Genomic DNA, 25431 nt, shown 5'->3' on the forward strand with positions numbered 1-25431 from the left:
CCCAAGGGCCTAACCATCTCCACCATGAGGGCCATGTGAGTCATATGGCACACACACACGCACACGCACACACACACACACACACACACACACACACACACACACACACACACACACACACACACACACACACACACACACTTCTCCTCTTGGAGCGAGGGCGGAGAGAGATGGAGGACGCAGCAGCGGTGGAGAGATGGAACACTTGGGACGGAGTGGAGATGGAGACGAAAAAACGGGAGAGATGAAGGGACACTGGAGACTGATAGTTGCATGGGTCTAGTGGAGAAAGAGCGGATGGAGTGGAGAGGAGTGCTGGGGAGGTGTATGGAGTGTATAAGGAAAGAGAAATGGGGCGGGAGGGATGAAGAATGGGAAGATGAAGGGTTGGAGAGATGGTGTGACGGAGCCGGGAAGAGATGTGGAGGAGGAGGCTGGGAGGGATTAGGGTTGGAGGTTGTGGAGTGATCTTGCAATTGTAAGTCACTCCGAATAGGAGCTGCTGGCTGTTTTGAATAGCCAGTTAAATTACAGTACATGTCCCAACCACATCTAGTGTCAGAGATGAGCAGAATAACTATCAACAATACTGCAGTTTATGGGTGGTAAACATGACTGTTTATAGGACAGTGCAATGATGGTTTTGCAAGTTTGACAGGCAGAAGCACAATCTGTGAAGGCTAGCACTAAAGCAATAAAAAGGAGGGCCAAATGAAAAGAGACAACCCAGCACAAGCAAGGGCACCGTGCATTCTTTCAATTCCAGAACACCACATCCACGGGGATTGTTTGGCTCACAATACCTGGGACTCTTTGCACTGACAGCATGTGTCATGCGTTGAGTAGTCTAGTTGTTGGGCGTACAAGGTTACCAAACTCAGACTAGAGCCACAAAGGAAATGGTTCTTGGAGGATTCTTAGCGAAATATCTTCACAATATTTTATCTAAAATACCCAAAAATATATAAAAAATATATGTTTTCATTCTACCTCAATTCATGCTAGAGGCAATGCATTCGTAATATTTGGACGTGGGAGGAACCTGCTGTTTTGTAACTTCATTAAATTGTCTGTTTCCTTGTTCGCTTCTCTTCCTTCCACTCCTACACCTCCCTGGTCCTCTGCTGTGCTATCTCTCCATGCATCCATTTTGTCTGCCTCTCTCCACTCCACCCATCTATAGTAGGCCTATCGATCCATCCCCTCATCTTTCCTCCGTCCCATCTCCCCGTCTACATCCCCTCTTCCCGTGACACGTCTGTCCTCTCTTCATCCTTCCAAGCATTGCGTCCTTCATCTCTCTGCTTTCAGTGTGTTTGTGATCCATGTCTGATGAAATATGCTACTGTCAGTCATCTGCACGTACAATAATATGTTACACCATGAACATTGGCTATGGCTCTCTTCTATGACAAGCCAAAGAATCTTACAAAAGCCAGGTCTTAGACTTAGAATAGAAACCAGGAGTATGGAAACATTAATTTGCCAATGATACCGTATTAACCTTACTTCATGGGAATGAATGTACTGTAGGAGCGATTTCTCAGACAATACAGTGCGTCAAATGATTGAAATGTGCACATTCGGGACGATGGCCCCAGTGTCTCTCAATTCCAAAGCTGCGTGCTTAGACACACTTCGCTGCAAAGCGCCGGTGGCCCTTTCTTTATCCGCTCCTTTCTCATTTCAGTGTTTTTCTCTCCATGAAACAATGCATATTCAATTTCTGTTTACCAACTCGCTTCTCTGGGTATCTGGGAAAGGTTTCCGTTGTTCTGGCCTGCGTCACATTGCCCACTCCCCCACCCCCTCCTCATTAATCCCCCCTCGCTGTGCGCTGATAGCTTCGTTACGTCCACTGGAAGTTGCGTTCAATTATTCATGCCTATTTTTCCCAACAAATACCTCAGAGACGGAATTAGCAAACAAACAATGGGCAGGCGACACTAATCCACGTCTACAGCCGAGATCCTTTAATGCACTGGAGATCAGGCCCGGCTGTTGACTGGCACCTGTTACAGTCTTCAGCTGCCTCACCGCGGCCATGTTGACACAGTAAATATGTTTACAGGAGCAGCGCACCGCTGACCCTACGCCGGGAGGAGGTGGGCAGGGACAATAATGAAGAAGGAGAGGACAAAATAACTAAAGGAGAGAGACAGAGAGAGAGAGGATAAACTATTTAGAGATATAGACCCGCCGTGTGCGGTTGGAGCTGGAGCGCTTTTTTTTTGCCTCTACCATTTGGCTAATTATTATGTGGACACTTTAGAAACCCAGCTACCAGTGACATTTAGTTTTTTCAAACAAGAGAGATATTTTTTAATTAACGTGAGAACAATGGCTTCCATTAGCATGCTTGCTAAATAAAAAAATACAACGTACTTCTTCCATCACTGCACTATTGTCCAACAATAAGAAAGACAGTCTCCGCTTGGAACTCACTCTTGTCCGATGACACAATGCACACTGTATGCGACGTGAAGTATACATTCTCACATCGCACCATGTCAGTGAGGAGAAATACAAAGCTCAATGTCTGGTTCCCCGAACACTGGGAATGAGTATAAGTGTACTGTATGTGTGCTGTACTCAGATATGATGAGAGAAACAGCCTAACAGAAGCGAAGCGCATGCATCATTTTGACCTCGGAGCGAATGATTAACATTATTCGACAGCTCAAGGTATCACCCGACGTCGGTGGAAGAGAAACACTGAGTGTCGTCAACCGTGCAGTACGATCATCAGCACGACCTTGAAATCCAAAAGAGAATCGTCGAGTACAGAGAGAGAGAGAGAGAGAGAGAGAGAGAGAGAGAGAGAGAGAGAGAGAGAGAGAGAGAGAGAGAGAGAGAGAGAGAGAGGGAGGGACTCGTATGAACGAAGCCCCGCAGATGTTTAGATACTGTGACTGGCACAGCCCACCGGGACTCTGCCACCAAGCTGTAAGCAAAACTACGCTAGTACTAGTAAGAACACACTCAGGAGAGCACATATAGGTTTGTGTGTGTGTGTGTGTGTGTGTGTGTGTGTGTGTGTGTGTGTGTGTGTGTGTGTGTGTGTGTGTGTGTGTGTGTGTGTGTGTGTGTGTGCGTGCGTGCGTGCGTGCGTGCGTGCAGAAAGCTCATGGAGAAAGGCAGCAGCAGCAGAAGTTTGGGGAGATCAACAACGTGGAAATGTTCAAGGAGATAGAGAAGACGAATCTGTCATGTTGAATAAGCATCATTGTGCATGTCTGTGTGTGTGTGTGTGCGTGCGTGCGTGCGTGCGTGCATGCGTATGTGCGTGCGTGCGTGCGTGCGTGTCCTCCAGGAGACAGGAGGATGATGCAAGAGAAGAGAGCCTAGCATGGCGCTATACTGATGCCCCATTTATACTTAGTTGCGCACCAGTGTCACTCACTGAAATAGCAGATACACAAGCTCACAGTGGACCGCAGCGCTGTGTTGTAAGGTAAGGTAAGGTACATTTTATTTATAAAGCGCCTTTCAAAACAAATGTCACAACGTGCTGTACAATAAATAAAATGAAATAAAACAAGTGATAAAATATATAAACATGCAGAACAGACAGTATTACAAACCAAAGTGCTTACGAAACAAATGGGTTTTTAGCAGCTTTTTTAATGTATCGACAGATTCTGCTCTCCTTAGGGAAAGGGGTAATTCATTCCATAGGGTAGGGGGCCAACTGCAAAAGCTCTATCGCCTTTAGTTCTTAGCCTTGTATTAGGAACTTTAAGAAGGTCTTTACCTGAAGAACTCAGTAATAGTTCAGTTGTATCTGCTTTTCGCTGCGCAACATGATGTGCAGCAAAGTATAAATGAGGCCGAAAGGCAGAAAGATAGTAAGACTGACAGATGAGACGGGCATGAGTATAGAGCACACACGCACGCGCGCTCACACGTGCACACACACACACACACACACACACACACACACACACACACACACACACACACACACACACACACACACACACACACACACACACACAGATACGTGGTTACACACATAACGTAATGCACAAGCGCGCGCTCGCACACGCACACACACAGCCAGGGGCGAAGAAGGATAGGAGGACAGAGGAATACTTTGATCACCGAACTGAGCGCTCTCAAGCAGTCAACCAGAGAGGGCAGCATATATGCGATGAGGAGGGAAGGGAGGAGAGCGGCACAGAGGGAGAGTGATGGGGTGAGGTGGGGGGGAGGCGGAGGAGGGAGCAAAATGGGGGATGTTTCCCTGACCTCTACGCTCATTGATACAGATGTTAAAGCGTGAACACGGAGGGAATCAGGCATCCGACACAGATACGGTGCAAAAAAAAAGAAAAGAAAAAAAAACCCACGCCATCCTAATGCAATGTGACACACGGTGCAGCTCAGGGCCGCAAAGTAAGCTCTGTGGTGTTGCAACCACTATTGGAATTTGCCATCTTTGAACTTCCGGTCCCGGAAAAGAAACCGGAAACGATTGCTATTGGAGGACGGATCTTCACTCGGTATAGAACCACTAGAAGCCCAAGAAACATACCGCACTTTTTACTAAACGCATATCACCATCATTTAAAAAATACTTTAAACTAGTGATTGAAAGCACAAAGAGTTTATGAAAATGTTAACTAAAAGGTAATGAAATCAAGTGTAATGTCCTGGCCAAAACCTCATTAACTTGTATTGAGAGTAAATCTTTCCAAAGCCTCCACGAGGTGAAATAGTGACATCTGGTGGGCCATTGATGCTGATAATGACTTCCTATTTACTGTATAGCCTCAAATCCAGCCGCCTGGTCCAGACACTGACTGTAGATCAGTTTCTGGGCACCCTCTACCGATATTGCCCGGAGAAAACTCTCATAGAGAATATTTTTCCTCCGGTGAAGAAAAATCCCTTTCTGGCCAAAAAGTACCGTTTATACGTGTGGTGTGGGACTCAGAGTGCTTCCACTAAGGAAAGTAGGCTTTCTAATGACACAACCCGCCTTTGTTTTTGTGAGTAGCAAAAACGTTATTTTTATTTATGCTAAAGACGAGAGGCTGGTCTGCATTTGACCGGAAGTCATCGGTAACATACAGTAGCTCTAGATGCAACGGCATTAGAGCTATGGATCAGAGCTAGGTGGAGGGTTGAACCGGGGTGTTGTTTGTGAAGAGAGGCAGGTAATTATCGCTGGCATTTTGACAAGTGTTTGCCAGAGTGAAGGTCAACTCCATCTGCATGGGAGATCTATGCTAATCGCCTCAGCTGGAGAAGACTAGCACTCTAAAACGGCAAGCTGCCGCCATTATGCAGAGCCACACGGTTGCCTTCAGCCCAAGATGTGTATGCGGGTGTGCATGTGCGCATGTGTGTGTGTTAGAAGCGCAGAGGGAGAGAGAGTGAGATGTGGGATGTGGGGGTGTGGGAGGTCGGTTAGGGAGGTATGGGAGGGCTTACATATCAGAGAAAGTGGAGACCCTTACAGGTCCGCCGTTAAACTTTCAGAGCTAAACTAATGCCTATAACGCTCAGGAATGTGACAGAGAAGGCGACCTCCCACACAGAGGGGGTGGACAGACAGACAGACAGACAGACTAACTTGACAGAGAGAGAGCGAAACAAACAATAAGGAGAGGGCTGTGCAGACAGAGATATACGCCTTGTCAGAGAACAGAGGTGATGTACTGTATGTAGCCTGACTCATTTCTCTTTTCAGACTAAACAAAAATAAAGACCCGACAACAACCCAACAATAGCCATGGAGTGGGTAGAGCATGTTTATTACCCAGCATGCATCTGGTTTTGTTTTGTTTTCATGTTCATTTCTTCCATTTGTTTCTCACAGTCTTGCTTTCCTCTCTTTTCTGGTGTCATGCCCTGTGGCGAGTGTGTGTGTGTGTGTGTGTGTGCATACATGTGCGTGTGTGTGCGCATGTGTGTGTGTGTGTGTGTGTGCGCGCACACACGTGTGTGTGTGTGGCGTGCGCGTGTGCTGGAGTGCAAGATAAAGAGAAGTTATACAGGCAGAGAACCTGAGTGTGAGAGAGAGACACACAGAAATGGCGAGATGAGCAGACAGAAAGCAAGGCGAGAGAGACAAGAGACAGAAAGCAAACACACACAGAGAGAGGAAGAGCGTCCAGCCTCTTTCCCCCAGTGTGACAGCCGCGTGTCAGGGTCTCCGCTCTCTGGCTCCAGATGGCCAAGGCACTTGCTCCCAGGGTCCCCCTGGATCCCAGTGTTCATTGACCAGGGGCCGGGGGGTTCTCACGGCCTGGGGGCCCGCGGACACAGTGCTGGGGCCTGGCCCCCGGGGGCCTTTGAGGCCTCTGAGGGGCTCGACGGGGTTTGGGGGTCGTCCATCCGTGACAGCTGAGACAATAGGGGTGGCCCTTCGCCCAGCTCCCCACCCACCACCGCCAAGCTTCCTCTTGCACACATACACACATATCACACACACGCGCACGCGTATGCACACACACACACACACACACACACACACACCGTGGTGTTTGACACATATCCACTCAACACGTGTAATGTGCTGTTTGATGCATAACCACTAAAATATCCCATCTTTGGCCATTCTATCTTTGACCACAGCTAATAAGACAGCACACTAGACACCACTTTCAATGTCATAAGGTTGAGTATGATTACTGTAGCGCGTGATCATGATACTGACACCAGGATACTGACAACATGATACTGACATGATCATGACCATGATACTGACACCATGATTACTGACACCATGATAGTGACCATGATACCATGATACTGACATGATAGTGACCATGATACTGACATGATAGTGACCATGATACTGACATGATAGTGACCATGATACTGACACCATGATAGTGACCATGATAGTGACCATGATACTGACATGATAGTGACCATGATACTGACACCATGATAGTGACCATGATAGTGACCATGCCCCCCTTCCCCAAAGAATAGGAACCATAGGATTCATGTGGTTATTATTATAGATATTTGTTCCTACTGTGCATGCACTGTACCAACATATTTAATGTGTACAAACAAAGAAAAACGAAAAAATGGGAAGTGGGAAATCCATCACCAACTACAACAAGTTGCTTTACAATATACGACAGTGATCAAAAGCAATTTTGACAGATCCAGTTTCCCCCAAGGAAAAGTGATTTACATGTTTATAAACCACTCCCAGATAGAGAGAGAGAGAGGGGGGGGGATAATGAGAGAGAGAGAGAGAGAGAGAGAGAGAGAGCGAGCAAAGAAAGGCAACTTCTTAACATCACATTTGAATGTGATTTAAACATTGGTGTTAAAACAGCTTGGCTGCCACTTCATCAAATATTGAGCTAATCATTTTATTGGCACTGTATGAAAACAGCTGCAAAATAGAAGAAAAAAACAAACAGAAGACACAAATAGCACGCACGCACACACGCACGCACGCACGCACGCACGCACACACGCACGCGCACACACAAGCACAGCAAAAAAAATGCCTTGTAGTTTTGATAAAGCAGCGCTCTCTTTTGTTTTGCAGCCGAGCAGGGATTAAGCAGTGCAGGTCTTTGTCCTGTGGTTTTCCAGTTGAGCAGAACACAAGAGCCTTCTACCTCCACTAATACAGTCAGACCTCCCAGCAGGCCTTTCAGGACACAGCCCGCTAAGAACCTGCTGCTGCCCAAAAGATGCTTTTCATTGAGTTATCAAATCTCCTCTATACTGTCTCTGTGCCTTTCAACCGACTCCCTTTTGTCTATTCTTTTCAGTGGAGAGAGCTGAGCACATCAAACACAAGCTGATGGCCAGATAGATGGACAGTATGAAGCGGTTCTACTCTGCTGGATGGTGCCATGCCGCATAATACACAAATCAAATCCATTTAACTATGCGCCCAAATAAACCCGACTTGTACGGTGATTGAACACGAATTGCGGTAGTGGGAAAAATGGGGAAAATGGTTTTCATAAAGAAATTATATAGCCTACCCAATGCCATCAATGCCACCAATGCCATCCAAGTACACAAATTGTGCAAAAATAGTACTACAGTTTAAGAATTGAAATGTGTGCAACGCCATTAGCATAAGACTTGAATAGAAGTTACATTGCAATGTCAATGTGATATTGGGTCATTAATAACTAACACAATAAGCAGAAGGTCATGCACTCTTTGGTTGCTACCTTGTGAAAAATATGGCATAATGTTGATGATCTCTGTTGTATCAAACAGGATAATATTTCTCTCTGGTCAAAATTAAATTCCATAATTAGCAAATCCTCTGTGCACAGAATGATTGGAAGCTGTTTGGCAGTCAGTTGCCCCGAACGTCCAGGTTGAGGAATGGATTTGGAAATGGAAAAGGTTTTTTTTGATGAGTTCATCAGGGGGTCATCTGTTTCATGCACAGTCACACAAAAGCCAAGGGGTTGCCCAGGATTACCCAGGAGGCCATTGGGCACGGCTGTCAGTTTCCATTTTGGGATTCCATTCAGACCGTTAGTATCAAGGTCTATAGCAGACTCACAGGTGGCTATAAACCATTACATACTGTTCATATAAGTTTGAGAGTGTGTGTTCCATTGTCGTTCAACCGGGATAATTGAAGCCTTTTGGTGCTTCAACTCCCTGTGAACAACAGACACTCTTAAGTGGCGTCGACAAATTCTGTCTGCTTCTCCTGACACATTGTACAAATCACCATTCAGGAAGGCAAGGCAGGTATTCATAATTCATCAGCATGGGTCGGGCGGCTGACGATCATGTTGACCTAACATTTGATCTGACATTTCAGCCTGGCTCAATGCCGGTCATTAGCTCTCCCACTGTATACCGCCTCATCAAAGACAGCCACGTCAGAGAGAGGGAGAGGGGAGAGGAGAGAAAAATGGGCGGATAAATAAATAAACACCTAAAAAAAAAGCAACAAAAATAGCTCGTCTTACAATCTCACAAGGTGTTACGTCATTTTGGAAAATAATTGAAAAAGTTGGAATTTTATTTTTTTGAGGGGCGCTAGCCCCTCCTATATCCAGCTTTTAGTGCATGTTCACAAACTTTGTCCTATACACAAACTTAAATTAAATTCACACAGATACGGGAAGTAAAGCGGACACAACAGTCGCTGAACCTTTTAACACGGAGTCCACCAGAAACGAGGAACACGAAGGTTTAACTTAGTACCCTAGCCCGCCAAACCCGAGATTCTCGGGTTTGTATTCTTTAATCCATTTTTCAATCGCTATCAATTTTTGTATCGCTAGCTGATGTTGCTAACCGCATCAACACAGAGTGGGACACTGGCCGTGGCCATTTTGAACATGCACGTGCATCCACTTCCAGTCTAAGCCCACCATTCACAGCTCTGTATCTCAGAAAGGACATTGAGGGGGCTGTTTCTGGTGAATACAAGGGTTATCAACGGGCTGTAGCAGGCGGGCTGACACTCGCGGTCGCCTTTTTCCGGTACCGATTGACACAACAACATCCGGGCATGAGACCACACACAGCAGTTTGTCATTGTAACATTCGGTTACGGATATTTGGCTCTTCAAAGTAAGTGTTATGCGCGATAAAACCTTGGCAATACGCTATCGAGGGATTAATTAATGCTGGTGCGAATTGAGCTTTAATCAGGTTGTGCAAAAGATATTTTGGAAGCTTTTCTCAAATAAATGAATAAATTGATCATTCAAATTTGGCTTGTTAGGTAAGACACAAATTGGTGGTGTGACACACATTATTACTACTTTAGGGTCTTTAAACAAAGAAATGGAGTAATGACCGTTAAATTGCCCACTAACACACTTTAAAAGTAGACACAGGCAGCCACACTATGCTCAATCTCTGAACCAACCTCCACACTTAAATAAAAATCCTTATTTTCGATCAATTACACACGCCCTGAATTATTTAATTCATGGAGATTTAGAGACTAATAAGGGCCGATTCATACTCCTATTTTACCGCTGTAGCGAAATTATTTCGGCTAGTCAGAAAAATTTCAGTAGCACCCGCCCCCCCGAACCTGAAATGACGTCACATTGTAGGCTCTACAGAGCCGAACTGACTTTTATTCGGCTCTAAAATAGGAGTATGAATCGCACCTTAGAGTCTTCTACTAAGTCTCCTACTAATCGATGACCAGGTCATCAAATTATTAGAAGATTAGAAATGCGACAAAAACAAAAAACAAACAAAAAATATCCATGAATTCAAAGCTTTATGGGCTGTGTAATTCACCATTTGTCAGCCTTCTGATTGGTCCCTGACTGACTAACCAGCAGGATCGTTCTGCCTTGTTCCACCCTGGTTCTGCCTTGTTTATGTTGAATTTGCTAAAACATCATTTTTGAAAAAATAATAATAATAATAACTAAACGAACAATGCCCAGTCACCATGCTGCTCCTTTTTACTGACACCAAGTTTAAAAAAAGAATTGAATGCACGGAATATCAATACGAAGCAACTGAAGAACCTGTTATTTCAATGGTATGGATGGAGAGAAAGGACTTTTGTCCAACCACAAAATGGCAACCAATAGGTGCAAAGAGGGGCACAACCACGGGCGGGACTTGACAAAGGGTGAATTGAGAGAAAATAATGAATTATTTTGTGTGTGAACTACTCATTTAACTCTGAGAGAGTGTCATCATATCATTAGCCGTGGTGTGACATGTCCCCGTCAGTAAACAAGATGGCTGCCAAAAACGACAACACTGCACGGCACGTAGAAGCCAGCTTCTCGGCCAATAATAACACCGGCGTGTTATTTCAATGGGGTGATATTGGTCGGCGATATTGACTGTTGGGGAGGGGGGGGGGGGGGGGGGGGGGGGGGGTTAGCATCGCTGCGCTTAATTCTCAAAGTCATTTCCGACCAAAGCAAGGACATCAGCACACATCACACGCTGCGTGTGCGATCCGCGTGCGCCTATAGCCTGCCCGCCCGCCCGCCCGCGGCACGGGGCTGATGGGAGCGCAGACAATGCAGACGGGGGAGCGGACACACTGCATACTGACAACGTCCCTCTCTGCGTGTGACGGCGCTCTATCAGGCCACATATCAGACGGACGACATGCACGTATATGCACGCACGCATGCAACACATGCCGCACACGCAGACCTGTCCCCGCCTGTCAGATCATTGGACATACAAGATCAAACAGATCCTCTCTGGGAGTGTGTGTGTGTGTGTGTGTGTGTGTGTGTGTGTGTGTGCTAGTGGGTTGTGTGCTTGTTCTGTATGTCTCCAATGGACACTCGTGCAAACGTACGTACAGTATCGAGCCAGGAGAGGCGCACAGTCGCACACACACACACACACTGCCATGCTCATCATCTCCAGTAATTGATGGTCATCTGTCACAGCGCTGCGCAGATAATCTTCTTTGGGAACCGCGGGCTTCGCCTGAACAAGACAAACGCATGCACTATCCACTGTATCTACAGGGAGTAATCTGTGTTCTCAATTACTTGAAAATGGCGAGAGTGACAGCGTGGCAGTGGCGGTGAAAATGACATGAATCACAATGAAGCATGTCCATAACTTAGCTTTGGACCTGACGCTGTGTGCTATATTATTGGCATTATCCTTCACAGCAGTGTTGATTTTGACAGCAAATTTTGATTTAGTTTTAGTCATAGTCTTTTGAATAGAATATTCCATATACCGGTAGTTTTATTCATATTCGGGTCTTGAACCCACAGCACGTTGTCAGGCTGGCTCAGCAGCCTAGGTGCCCAGACGGTTGAGCTAACCGTCCAGGCCAACACAGATGCTTTTAACAGTGTACAAGCAAATGAAGCAAGGTTGCCAGTTCAAACGTGGGCTCCCCCAGAGTTAGTGTCGAAGTGTCCTTGAGCAAGACTCTTGCTCCAGGTTGGTGCCTTAATTGCATGGTTTCCATCGGTGTATGAAATGTGTGTCTGAATGGGTGTATGTGTGTGTGTGTGTGTGTGTGTGTGTGTGTGTGTGTGTGTGTGTGTGTGTGTGTGTGTGTGTGTGTGTGTGCGCGTGCGTGCGTTTGTGTCGAAATCAAAGAAAAAGAGCCTCAAAACATGGGACTTACCCGCCACTTGGATCATATCAGCCGTGGTCACGTTGCTTGGGTTGGGACCCACTCTGAATGTCAAAGCCGGACCCAAGACACTGTGAAGAGAGAGAAAAATAAAAGTTTAACAAGACAGTAAAAATGACAAAGTGGGTTCACTCTCAGGTGAAGGAGTTTTACAGTGAACTGTACTTTCTGCTTACATTAAGCCACCCAAACACACAGACGCACATCGCATGCACACATGTGCGCGCACACACAGACACACACAAGGAAACGGAAGGAGGTCCGCACACTGTTCTACAGCTCCCAGAGTATAATTTATAGGAAGTAAGAGCATGCGCGCACGCACACGCGCACACACAGACACAGACAGACACACACACACACACACACACACACCTCGTGTGTGTGGCCGGGAGTAGGCGACACATTCATCTCACGGGGCAGAATAAATGTTTAAGGTTCCCGGAGGTTAGAGCATGAAATAAAATCTAACCAACCCTGCAGACTCCTTAATAACTCTGGCGAAACTAAGTTGTACGAAGTGGCCAGGCACCAAATAAAAAAGGAAGAAATCAATTGAAAAAATTATGTTATTTATTTATTTCTTTTAACAAGCTCGACACCAACATTAAATGTTAATTGAAAACACCCGGGACGAGAATAAAATCAATGACATGCACACAGTAATATCCTCAGGGTTGATTCTTCCATTTGTGACTCCTCCAAGAGTCAGTGGTGAAAAAAAAAATATATATATACATATACTAAATAATTTTAGGGGAGTAAAAGTACAATATTTGCCTCTGAGATGTACAGTAGTGGAGTAGAAGTAGAAATACAGAATACAAATTATTGACCGTACTTAAGTACAGTACTTGAGTAAACGTACGTACACACCACTGTGTACAAATGGAGCGGGTGGGTGGAGGGCTGTCTCTCTCTTCCCACACAGGGCTGTGGATAACGGATGATTGCGCGCGCGGGAAGGTGAGTTGAGACGTCTGCCTTGTTACCCTCCCTCTCCCACCAGCCCTCCATCACCGGGCCATTATGTGCTCATTTCTCATAGCGCCCCACGCTTAAGGGAAGTGTACTTAGCGGCGCGCTCCCCCGGCCCGAGTGAATATGAAGCTCAGACAGGGAGGGGGCGGGGGGAATTCATCAGGGCTGGCAGCGTCGTGTGACCCAGCTCCCGGGTCGCCATCACACACACACACACACACACACACACACACACACACACACACACACACACTAGTGTGAGGAGGCGGGGACAGACACACCAACCAGGCCAGGTGCAAAGTTAGTGTTGTTTCTAAAACGAGGCAAAATATCCCTCTATCCCACAGCAGTAATCAGCCAGTGGAGTATAGTGCCGTAGGGTTTACTTCAGAAACGCATCGTGATCGTCCTCTCACTGGTTTTTGCCGTTTTCACCATTTGTTTTTGGTTGCCCAAAACCGTCTACCAAACAAACAGTGAAAACACCAAGCCATTACTGGAGGGCAGTGTGATTTTACAGGTAGCATGCAGCAAACACCACCACTCCGGTGGCTGATAACTGCTGGGATAGAGGAAAATGATGGGTCAAAACATGAACTTATTGTTTTTTTTGTGGCACGCATGCACGCACCTCCAAAAAGACTGTGCAGCACCTCCAGCACCTCTCACCTGGGTGCTCTGTTTGCTCTTGCAAATGTCAATGTTTCCACAATCTATCCTCCTGAGTCACCCATTCTCTCCTTGCCAGAGATGTTGACGCATCTCAAATTTGAGGGGCGCTAGCCCCGTCCCATGCCCATATATGTGGGTCTGTGTGAACACAAACATTGGCTTGTGATTGGCTGATCATCCCATAGCAATGATTTGATTGGCTGAGCAAAGTACATATGAATGTACATAATGAAAAGTGAATACACGGAAAGTTATGTATGATGATGTATAATGATAAGAGCGCCCCTCACTTCACACGAGTGTGATTTTTCCTTTTTAAAAAACAGACAAACACAGTGTAAATAATGTTTCCAACCACCGGCGCGGGGGAGGGGTGCATGGAGTTAAGGCAGATAAGGTATCGGCTGAACTTCACACATCATCTCCTGTGTTATCAGATGTGTAAACCTGGACTTCATATTAGCTTTCCCTGGTGGGGAAAAGTGTGTGTATGTGCGTGCGTGTGTGCGACTGCATGGGTGCGTGCGTGTATTTGTATTACTAGACTTGCAAAGACCAAAAGTATAGTAGCATTTGAGAAAATATGACATTGTTTTTTAGAGATAAATTTACAATTAGAAAAAGATTAAGGTTGTGGTTAGGATTAGGATGACACATTTAGAGGTCAGGTTTAGGAGTTAGGATTAGAGTTATACCGTGCACCGAAAAATTGCAGATTGTAGATCTGCTATTTCTTGGTTTACAGATAAAATGCCCCAACATGTACAAAAAATAATAATAAGCGTGTGTGCGTGCTTGCGTGTGTTTGTGTGTGTGTGTGTGTGTGTGCGTGTGTGTGTGTGTGTTGTGTGTGCGTGCGTGTGTTTGTGTGTGTGTGTGTGTGTGCGTGTGTGTGTGTGTGTGTGTGCGTGTGTGTGTGTGTGTGTGCGTGTGTGCGTGTGTGTGTGCGTGCGTGTGGGCAGGGTGCGTCAGAGTGAGATAGCAGGGATTGGTGGGGGGGGGGGGCATAATGCATCTGCAGTTCTGCACATGTGCGTATGTGTGTGTGTGTGTGTGGGGGGGGGGGGGGGGGGGGATTTGTGAGTGTAGCCCACTCCCCCTAGTGCCTCTGACCAGTAAGACACTTACGTCATCTGTAAAAGTACAGAATATTGTTGCTGTCGGGTGGAAACCATAAGACCGTTGCGACAGACTGGCCGACTCAGACATAACCATAAGGAGTTCCCAATTCAGCTACTCCCTAATTTGGAGTGTATAGCCCACCACACACCGGCTGCGACCGTCTCTGGAAAATAGAACTGTGTTCTATCGGCGCGCCGGGCGGCGCGGCTCCACGCGGCGGACGGAGCCGGTGTGCGTTAGGTTCATTGAAAATAATGGGGGCGGCTGTGTGCGCCGCGCGGCGCCGCGCGGGGGACGCAGCCGGTGTGTGTCGGGCTTATGTTGTTTAACCTCAATGTGGCATCAGCCGCAAACAAATCAGTCAGTTCCATATATGGGCATTATGGCGGGGCTCCACCGGGCGCGTTGCGTCTCCGTCGCGTGTGGCAAAAACGAACCGGGGCAATTTTAACGCAACGCAACGCGGGTAGTTGAGCCACCCACCCTTCATTGATTAAAAAGGGAACAGTCCCTGACGGTGACGGAGACGCGACGCTTACTCGCCCGGTGGAGCCCCGGTGTTACAAGGACTGTGTGATTTCTGGTCTAGAGGGGCGGGTGGATTCTATACTGTATGTTTTACCGATCCAAGTGTCTGCTCAGCTCCCTCTAGTCTAGAGGGAGTATGGTGCCTAGAGGGACTAGAGGGAGTAATTGAGTAATTCGGATGTCCACTTGTCCAGAACCAACGATCCAACCAATATGCCCATATCGGTAAACTAATTTGTTTTAAAATTATGACATTACAAATAGGGATGCAACGATACATATTTTTTCCATTCCGATCCGATATATTCATTTGTATATTTCCCGATATTTTGATATCTGATATTTTACATAGAAAAAACTTTAAATACAAAACTTGCACTAGCATTATTTTTGAGGGGCGCAAGCCCTCCTACAATTACATGTCATAGTGTGATACTGAGCAAATTCATCATGATGATGTACGATGATAAGAGCGCCCCTCACTTCACACGGGTGTGATGTTTTTATTGTATGTAGGATAGGCTTCAAATAATAGAGCAGTCAAACTTTTAATAATCGTTTGTTGTGTAATGGTACACAAGGCTGAAATACACAGCATATCTCTAAATAGCAAATAATGTACAAATGCCTCACATTTCAATTTAAAGAAGGGTGTCAAGTGTTTAACCTGTAAACCTTATAGAAATGGTAACTAAATGGTAATTATTATTTACAAAAGGTACCTTTTTTTTACCCCTAAACTCAGTGATGTTTTTTATGTACATATATTATAATCTGCAGTATTAGCAGCCTCAATGTTCAGGATGTAAAAAATATATATTTTTTAAGGAAAAGTGGAATTTAGTCCCTCTCTACAGGGACGAATAGATAGCCTGGCCTACACAGACAGTGACAGTCACAGCTGTCGTTAATTAATGGTCTTGATTGCCTATGGTGAAATGCACAGGCTCACGTCTTTATACATAGCTGCTGCCACGTGCATGCTGGCATTATGCACATGATGTCCAAGCAATTTGGAGCAATGACACAGTACTGCAGGATTATAGTTTTGCTGGTCGATTTGAGACAATCGAGGAGTAAGGAGCTGCTCTGTGTGTGTGTGTGTGTGTGTGTGTGTGTGTGTGTGTGTGTGTGTGTGTGTGTGTGTGTGTGTGTGGGGGGGGGGGGTGTTATATCACTCTGTCTGCGCTATACCAACTGAGTGAAGAACCCGAGAGAGTGATATACTTCTCCAGTAAGCGGTGCAGAACCGAGAGTGATATACTTCTCTAGTAAGCGGTGCAGAACCGAGAGAGTCATATACTTCTCCAGTAAGCGGTGCAGAACCGAGAGTAATATACTTCTCCAGTACACCGAGAGTGATATGTGCAGGATGGACTGTAAACATTAAATACTTTTCCTCCTCCTGTATCGGAACGTGTATCGGTGACATTATATCCGATCTCCGATGCATTAATTTAAGTCGTATTGGAGGCCGATTCCGATATAATATATCGGTTGCATCTCTAATTACAAAACATACATTAACCACTTAAGCCCTATTTTATACAGAAAATGAAGTAGTAAAATATATGAATACTAGACGTTTTACTTGTTAACTGAAGTATTTCAACATTGTGTTGTTACCGCTACTTTTACCAAAGAAGTCTTTAGCCAGTGCTCCAATGTACCGTGCGTAAAAATAAAAATAAACAGCAGCATAAAACACGAAACATTCTGGCCTTAAAAGCTTCAGTCTAGCTCTTTCCACCTCGACAGATGTGTTCCATCTGATGTGACACGACACCCCGCTGACACCCCTTCTTCCTCCACACCACGCTCCTCTCTCATCGGGAGGCTGATGATGAGCACGAGGTGTCCTGACCCAGCAGCACAGACAGCGGCAGAGGTGGCTTTCAGATGCTCACCCATGCCCGACACGTATACACAATGAAGTGTGCGTGGGTGTTCGTCATCTCTGCTCTCTCCCACACACCAAACTACTACGGCTTTTCATGTACTGATGAAAAGGATCGAGATTGAGGAGAAAATATCCCTGACAAAAAAGACGGAATGCATGTGGGCGGTTATGGCAGTGGGTGTGATGGTGGAGCACGGACAGAACTTCCATGAACTCGTGTTTTTGAGGCAACGCAGCGGGAGCCTGCAGGGCAATGAGAGCTTCAGTTCACATGTCTCAAAGTGGGTGCCGTGACATACGCAGCAGTGGCGGATCTACTAATGGCAAGAGCAGGCAGCCGCCTCCCATGGCTACGTTTCTATATGCAGCCTATAGCCGCTACTCAAGGAGGACAGACAGTGTATCAGACAGAATTCAGAATACACATTTATTCTCTGTTGTGTCCTGTGTCGCAGCGTGTCCGGAGTGGTTTGAGTCTTTTCACACTCTGGTGGGAAATGTCCCCCCCGCCCCCCCATCACAGTGACGATGTATATACCACACACACACACACACACGTCCCGACGTCGCCTCATTCTTCACTTGATTGTTGAGAAAGCAAAGCAGAGACACAGTAATAGGGAATGCAAGGCCCTACTGGCCTACCGGCGTCATTTTGATTGTGATGGCCTACTAGATCTGCATCAAGTGCGCACTAAACACTCAAACACCAACTTATGTTGGCTTCAATATAGCTCTGTTTTTACGCTTTTTTCCCTTTTTCTCTCATGTAGGCTCCATTATATCTGGTGCAGTGCTTGTGGTTCATGCAAGAGTACAAAATTAAAGTGTATGTTGTTGTCATCATTTAGCAATCATCTAACTATTGTAGGCATTTGTAGCCTATAAGAATATAAGCTACAGCTACAACATAAATATACATTGTATTTCGGACTTTCGGTAACTTCAGTCTATCAATCTGCGTCGACAACCCCCGCCCCCGCAGGCACCCGGCCGGCTGCGGGTGTTGACCTCGTATTGACTATGCCTTACTCATAAAGAATTCCTGGCTCCGCGCCCGCACACGAGTCACACAGGAGTGCCTTAGAAGACTTTCTTCTATTGGAATTGATATTGGAACATCACTTCAGTTCAACCACTTAGACCATCTAGACGTAATAAAACTGACCCGAGTTGCACTGTACATGACTTATTTTTCCATCGACACCAACTGTCTTCATCAGAAATAACAGATCTACAACCTCACAATGAACACATTGTAGATTGGCCATTTTTGGCGCACGTTCCCCCCAGAATAGGGATAACATGGGGTTGGAGAGGTTACAGTAAGTACATGAAGTTATTTTAAAGTCTGTCCTAATGGAAACTGATATTCTCTCAAGTTTTGAGACATAACTGTATCTTAGGGGGAACGATTTGAATATTTATACGTATCGTAACATGACATAAGATTCTGAAAATTACCAGTGTAATTTAGGGTCATTTACAAATTACAGGGGTGCCCGAGTCGAAAACAGTTTGAGAACCACTGCACGAGTGGCATCATCACAGCACTCACATGTTATTGTCAAGTATCTCTGGGGGTTGTCGTAGCACTAGCATGTCATCGGCTCCATTCATCAGTGTCTAGAAACATGCCATTCGTGTGGTTTGATGAAAATTGACAGGTGTGTGTGTGTGTGTGTGTGTGTGTGTGTGTGTGTGTGTGTGTGTGTGTGTGTGTGGCGTGCGTGCATGTGTGTGTGTGTGTGTGTGTGTGTGTGAGTGTGAGTGTATGTGATGCTAAAAATTAATTCGATCAACGTTGATGTTGATTGACATCATTCCTGGTGCTCGCGCTCATCCTAAATTCACAGCTTGAAAATGATCGGCGCTGCTGGGCAGGAACCTCACTTCCTTCTTTCTTCTGTATGTTTCTTTTATTTTCATGAATTATAAATTACACTTTGTCGCATCACATTGCCACGCATAAAGTAGCCAATCTATGATATACTATATGTATATAATAAATAATACCCTTTGTTTTGCGGTATAATTAATTAATTAATTCATGTATTTTCTTCACAGAATCAAATGATTTATGGTCATGATTCACCAGGATCCTGGATGGCTTGAGGCTAGGCTTAAAATAATTAATATAAATATATATTTTTTAACGAACGGGGTCTGACTCTGGATCGATGGAACCAGAAAAAGCTATGCCCGGGGGCGAAGTGCCTAAACGGGATTCATTCATGTTATATCGTCTCAACGGTGTACGCCTGCATGCAGCCAGCAACCTATAAGCATCATTTCAGACACAAAGCTGTCTAGCAGACTGCGGTACATATGGGCTGTTGGCGTTCATATGGTATGCTGTGAGCGTTTTCCTTCCCCAACAACCCCGACTTCACCTCTCTCATGCGTCATGAAAGCCTTGTCAGATCTTAAGGCAACACGTCTCCACTGCCTGCTACACTGGTCTTTGAGACTTTGACGTCTCCCCTACCCTCCCCACACGCCGAAAATAAATGTACAACACAAGCCACCGAGTGGTGCATCGCAGTCAGGTTCAAGGGCAGTTCACGCATGCTCATTAAACCATTAAAACCGGGAAATCGTCCGTGTCATTTATAGCCATGTTTTATACTTTTGCTATTCAAAAACAGCAGATGTACAGCAAGCACATAGCTATAACTTCGTGCCGGGCTACAAGCTGGTAGATATCTGCATCTTTAACTCAAATCTTTGCTTCTGGGTCTCTGGAACTAAATATTTTGAGATGGGGCGTCCGCGGCCAAATAGATATAATTTGGGGCCCTTGACATATCACAAATCAGTTGTTTTTTGTAATTTTAGAAGACATTAGGTAGAATTGGGCTCAGGTCTTAATGGATTAATATTAGCCGCTTCATGCCGTGCTATATCAACTGTAATATCTCTTGTTTTACTCTCTCTCTCTCTCTCTCTCTCTCTCTCCCCCCCCCCCCCCCCCCCTCGGTAACTAGCCAGTCTCTTTAACGGCACGACCGCTGACGAGGTGTGCGGTCGAGTGGCCAACAGTGTCGGCGACAAGGCAGTGTTTTGAATACAATGGAGACATCAGTGTGTGTCTGGAAGTTAATTAGGCCTGCATTCTCTCTCTGGAATAGAAGTCAAACGCGCCGAACAGGTCAGAATAACAACAAACGCCTACGATCTCCAGGAGGCACGGCGCTGCAGTTTCACACACACCAAGCAGCTTTTAAAGTGTCTGGACAAACCTCCGTGCAATTGCAGTCCCACAATGAAAAACACATATTAAAAAACGAATTAGTGTTCAGACTTTTCACTGTAATGTCATAGTATGGTCTAATTTATCACAATACATTAATTGAGATAATATAAAATTAAATATATAAAAAAAACATCCTTTATATGTTACTTCCTATTCGAAGGTGGCTGTCCCAACCCTCTAACGGTCTAACCCCTAAATATCAATTCATGAAAAAAGTACTTAAATGATTTTTCCTAAATATATTTCCTAAATATATTTTTGTAATACCCCCATTTGATTTATTTGATAGGGAAGTTGAAATAATGAAATAGATTTTGTAGATTATTTTTAAATAAAAAAACTGCTGTTCATGTCACTACCGAAGTAAAAAGAGTTTAAGTCCATAGGTGGAGCCTGGTTTAAGCCACACCCCCACACTCTTCACCAATGTTCATCATGGCCAAATGATGAGTAGCTAGTTTACTTTAGTCTGAAATTAATGTCTTCCAAAGTGTGTGGTTTTAAGGAGTGTCACTACCGAAATACATAATTTCTCACTATTTCGTTTTTTTTTGCTAAATGTGATATTTCTATCCATGTACATCAGTTCAAAGCTGTTTGTCTTAGACATTTTTTGCCTAGCATTGTAGTGTTAAGCTAAAAACTAGATAGAATTGTCACTACCGAAACAATTCGTCACTAATTAGTGACATGATTGTTTCGTTAGTATAACAAAATTGGATGTTTATGCTTTTTAATCATCATACTATAATTAAGTCAATGTCTGTCTGAATGTGTGTCTGTCTGTGTGCAGAAACACTGCCGTATCTCCTCACCGCCTGCACCAATCGCTCCCACTTTTCACACAGGCATTGACCATAATAATATGGAGGTCTTAACGAAGCCCCTTTTCCCACTTTATTAGTGAATTAAAACGCAGACTTAAACGTGCAGCCTTGCACCCTCACACACCTCCGCCCCTTAGCGACACCTGCATCACAGGCCACCGTTCTCACTGTTACCCCACTGGCATGCTTCCTCTAGCTACCGCCGCAACACAACAAAGAGTGGCCTATACAATTTGGCGACCACAACAAGCAGTGGCCTATACAATTTGGCGGCGCACACACACACACACACACACACACACACACACACACACACACACACACCTACCGCCGCAACACAACAACAGTGGCATACAGTACACAGCACAACACACTTTCTTTCACCCGACGAATTTCGCAACGCACGCGTGCGTGGGTCACACACTGACGGAGCCGTGGGTCACACACTGACGGAGCCACGGTTGCCTTCCGCCAGCTCAGCCTGGTAAACAATTCCTTCCAGGCAGCTATACTTTCGCAACGCACACGTGTGTGTGTGTGTCTCGCTACTTTCTACTTTCGCAACGTGTGTGTGTGTGTGTGTGTGTGTATGTGTGTGTGTGTGTGTGTGTGTGTGTGTGTGTGTGTGTGTGTGGATAAATCATAGTTTAGGGGTCCTGCATGGGGGAGTTCCTCCATGTCCCCAGCGAAATGATAATTTAGAACCAAATGGAACCACACCAAATTAACCCATTTACACTCTCAGAGTTCAATTAACATTTAGCATTTATACAAATACTTACATGTTATAGTACTGTTTTTATTCATTAAAAAAAAACACAAAAATATATTATACAAGTTAAAATGACTGGTAATTAATATTTCTGGGGGGCAATATCTCACAACGGGTAAGGACTAGTGTACTTAATTATAGTAATTATAGTAGTTTAGTAGTAGCTTGAGCAAATGTAAAGCATCTTATGAGTTTAGCAAAATAGTTAAGTGACTATGGCACCGCATTGTAAAGACAATGCTGTGGTCACTAGCGAAACACTGGTTGTTTGGTCTAAAATCAAAGATAGTGAGTTATTTCCATATACGTACGAGAGCTGGGTGAGGTCTGTGGCGTGGAGGTGGAGTCTCTGCGCCACCCGCTCCATCAGATCCATGCCCTGGTCGTTGGGGAGGTTGCTGTGGAGCAGGGGGAGGGGTGTAGGGAGGGACAAACACACACAGGAAGCACAGGTGTAATTTAGCGGAGCTCCACTGCCATGCCGCCGGATATACGCAGCATTTCAGCCGTTATCCCAGAAAAAACGGGAAAAGCACTGTCATTTTAGATTACAATTAAATAAATAGCAGATCTACAAGCTCAAAGCGCAACACTTCTTTGAAAATACAGTATATATATTTTTAAAGCGAATATTTTAAACTCAAATCTTTGCTTCTGGGGGGTCCCTGGGACAAAATATTTTGAGATGGGGGTCCGCGGCCAAATACTTGGGTCCTTGACACGAGTGCTAAATCGCCTTCGCGATGGAGCAAGGACGTGCTGTGATTGGCCAGTAGCCACTTTGAGTGGCAGTCGGAGCAAACCTAAATCTAAGGGGCAAACGATCTCCCCAGAACATGATTTACTATTCTGTCCATATGGGGTCGTAACTCAAACGGAGCTGAGTCGGCTAAGCGAACTTCACCACGTTCTCTTGAGACGGCACCCCTCCGTCGCGGTCTGAAACTATATGTGGAGGGTGGCCCTTGAGGAGGTTCCAGGTGGTCCCCAGCAGAGTTGGTAACCAAAAGGGCCCTTATCTTGAGAGTGTAAAATGAAACCAAATGGACCCTTATTAGATCATGCGAGAGTGTAACATTTTACGCTCTCAAGAGTTACATTATTGTTAAACATCTGCATTACTACATTTACAAGTCTACACAATTAGCGAATGTAAAATAATTGTTATTTTGATCAGCGTTTTCCTGTTTTCTCTCATGGTACTACATCAATACAGCATGGAACTGTAGACAAAATCCAACGATAATGAAATATAATAAGTCTAACGTCTAAATGTCTAATAGTAACACAATTTCCCAAATGTAAGCCTATAACTCACAATGTCCATTATAGTATAGTCATACAAGTACGCACGCACGCACACACACACACACACACACACACACACACACACACACACACACACACACACACACACACACACAGACAGACACACACACACACACACACGCCGCCAAGGGAATGGGGATCAGCTGCCTGTTCAGGCTTGGTAAATCACCTGCTTTTTTCCAGCAATGAAACAAACAATAAGGTGCAAATGGAGAACCTGCATGGGGTGTAATGGCTGCATCATATGGACGACGTGTCTCTCCTTTCTCTCTCATCTCTCTTTTTCTTTGTCCACAACCACTTTTTCTCACATACAAACCCGCCGCGAATCCACGCATGCACGCACACATACACACAGACACACACACACACACACACACACACACACACACACACATAATGCACCTGCACGCACATACTGTACGCACACACCTGCGCCGTTCACACTGATGCGCAAGCACGCACGCACGCTCGCGCATGCACACTCCTCCTAACACGGTGAGATGAAAATAATAAGGTGCAAATGGAACGGAGGTGAAGTGTAATGGCGCTCTGATAAAGCCATGCCTCATCTCTCGGCTCAGTCCGTGGCTGCTGTCGCACGCTCCAAGAGTAAATCGCCAAGGAAATAGACCAAACAAAGGCAATCTGCAGGCCAACACGCGGGACAGAGGAAATGAGATGGCCGCACGCGCACACACGCGCACTCACACACACACACGCACACTCACACACACACACACACACACGCACACACATTCAATACATGTGCGCACAAACACGCGCGCGCACACACACAGAGGAGTTTCAGTGCTAACATCTTAACCTGGAATCACTGTCATTGCAGGCTGACTCACAAGGTGACTCGGACTGCGCACGGTTGCTAGTATAGAGGCACGACGTGCAACGATGGCCACAGAATGAGCAGAACGACGTGTGATTTCATAACCACTGGCGGCCACAGACATACTTTCTTCCCTTTAAGAGGGTCATTCTGTTTTAGCCCATGGCTCATAAGCCAGACTGAATCAGCCGTTGGCAAAAAAAAATTGCCTGCCACGCAGTGTTGTTTTTGGCAGCAGATTTTGATTTTAGTTTTAGTCGTAGTCTCTTAAATAGTTTAGATCTAGTTTAGGTCTAGTTTTAGTCAACTAAATATCATAAGATTGTAGTCGACTAAATCCTACAGTTGATTTAGTCGACTAAAATGGATTTCGGTGGGCCTTGATGCCGTCGTAATGACTGTTTTTACACTTGCTGAAAATAGCCGACAGTAGGCCTATATTTAGTCATAGTTTTAGTCACCGTAGCTTAGTTTTCATATAGTTTCCATTTAGCTTTTGTCAGTGGGGGGATCGGGTCTCTCGACCTTCTACAAATGTGGGGTACAAATACATAGATTATTTAGGGTCCTTGACATCTCTCATCTGTTCAATCTGGTTTTCGTCCAAATCACTCTACAACTACTGCTCTACTGAAACTCACCAACGACATACACTCCTCTCATCTGCTAATCGCAAACTTACTGGTGCAATCTTTATTGACTTAACCAAGGCATTTGATCTCGTTGACAACTACCTCCTATTTACTCTATTGCTATTTCACGTAATGCCTTACTTTGGTTCAACTCCTATTTGCACAATAGAAAACACTGTGTTGTCATTCAGGGCAGAAAAAACCGACCTAGCAGTACAGGAACGTCCACAAGGCTCAACCTTAGGCACACTTTCGTTCTCCATCTTTATTAATGATCTTCCTTAAATTTTCTCTGGTTGTAACGTTCAACTCTATGCTGATGACACTGTCATATACACTTCACAAGATAACTTACTACAAACTCAGTCGACATTAATAATCAAAATATTAAAGCACAAACTAACGATCAATCATTAAATATCTCCTGTCTTGATGGTACACAACTTCAAATATCTTGGTCTCTGGCTTGACTCAAATATATCATTTAAATGTCATATACTG

General features: G+C 45.1%; 1 protein-coding gene across 1 annotated transcript in view; it reads right to left on the reverse strand.

The window, feature by feature from the left end:
• The window catches only part of ptprn2 (protein tyrosine phosphatase receptor type N2), a gene marked incomplete at its 5' end in the record, with an annotated part of 180087 nt that overhangs the window by 104712 nt on the left and 49944 nt on the right, over positions 1-25431 (reverse strand). Inside the window, 2 exons of the mRNA XM_080793327.1 lie at positions 12059-12138; positions 22437-22523. Of these exons, the coding sequence (XP_080649453.1) occupies positions 12059-12138; positions 22437-22523 (167 nt within the window). The remainder of the gene's footprint in view (positions 1-12058; positions 12139-22436; positions 22524-25431) is intronic.

The sequence above is a fragment of the Protomyctophum bolini genome (genome assembly GCF_963924005.1).
Source record: "Protomyctophum bolini genome assembly, chromosome: 21".
Lineage (NCBI taxonomy): Eukaryota > Metazoa > Chordata > Actinopteri > Myctophiformes > Myctophidae > Protomyctophum > Protomyctophum bolini.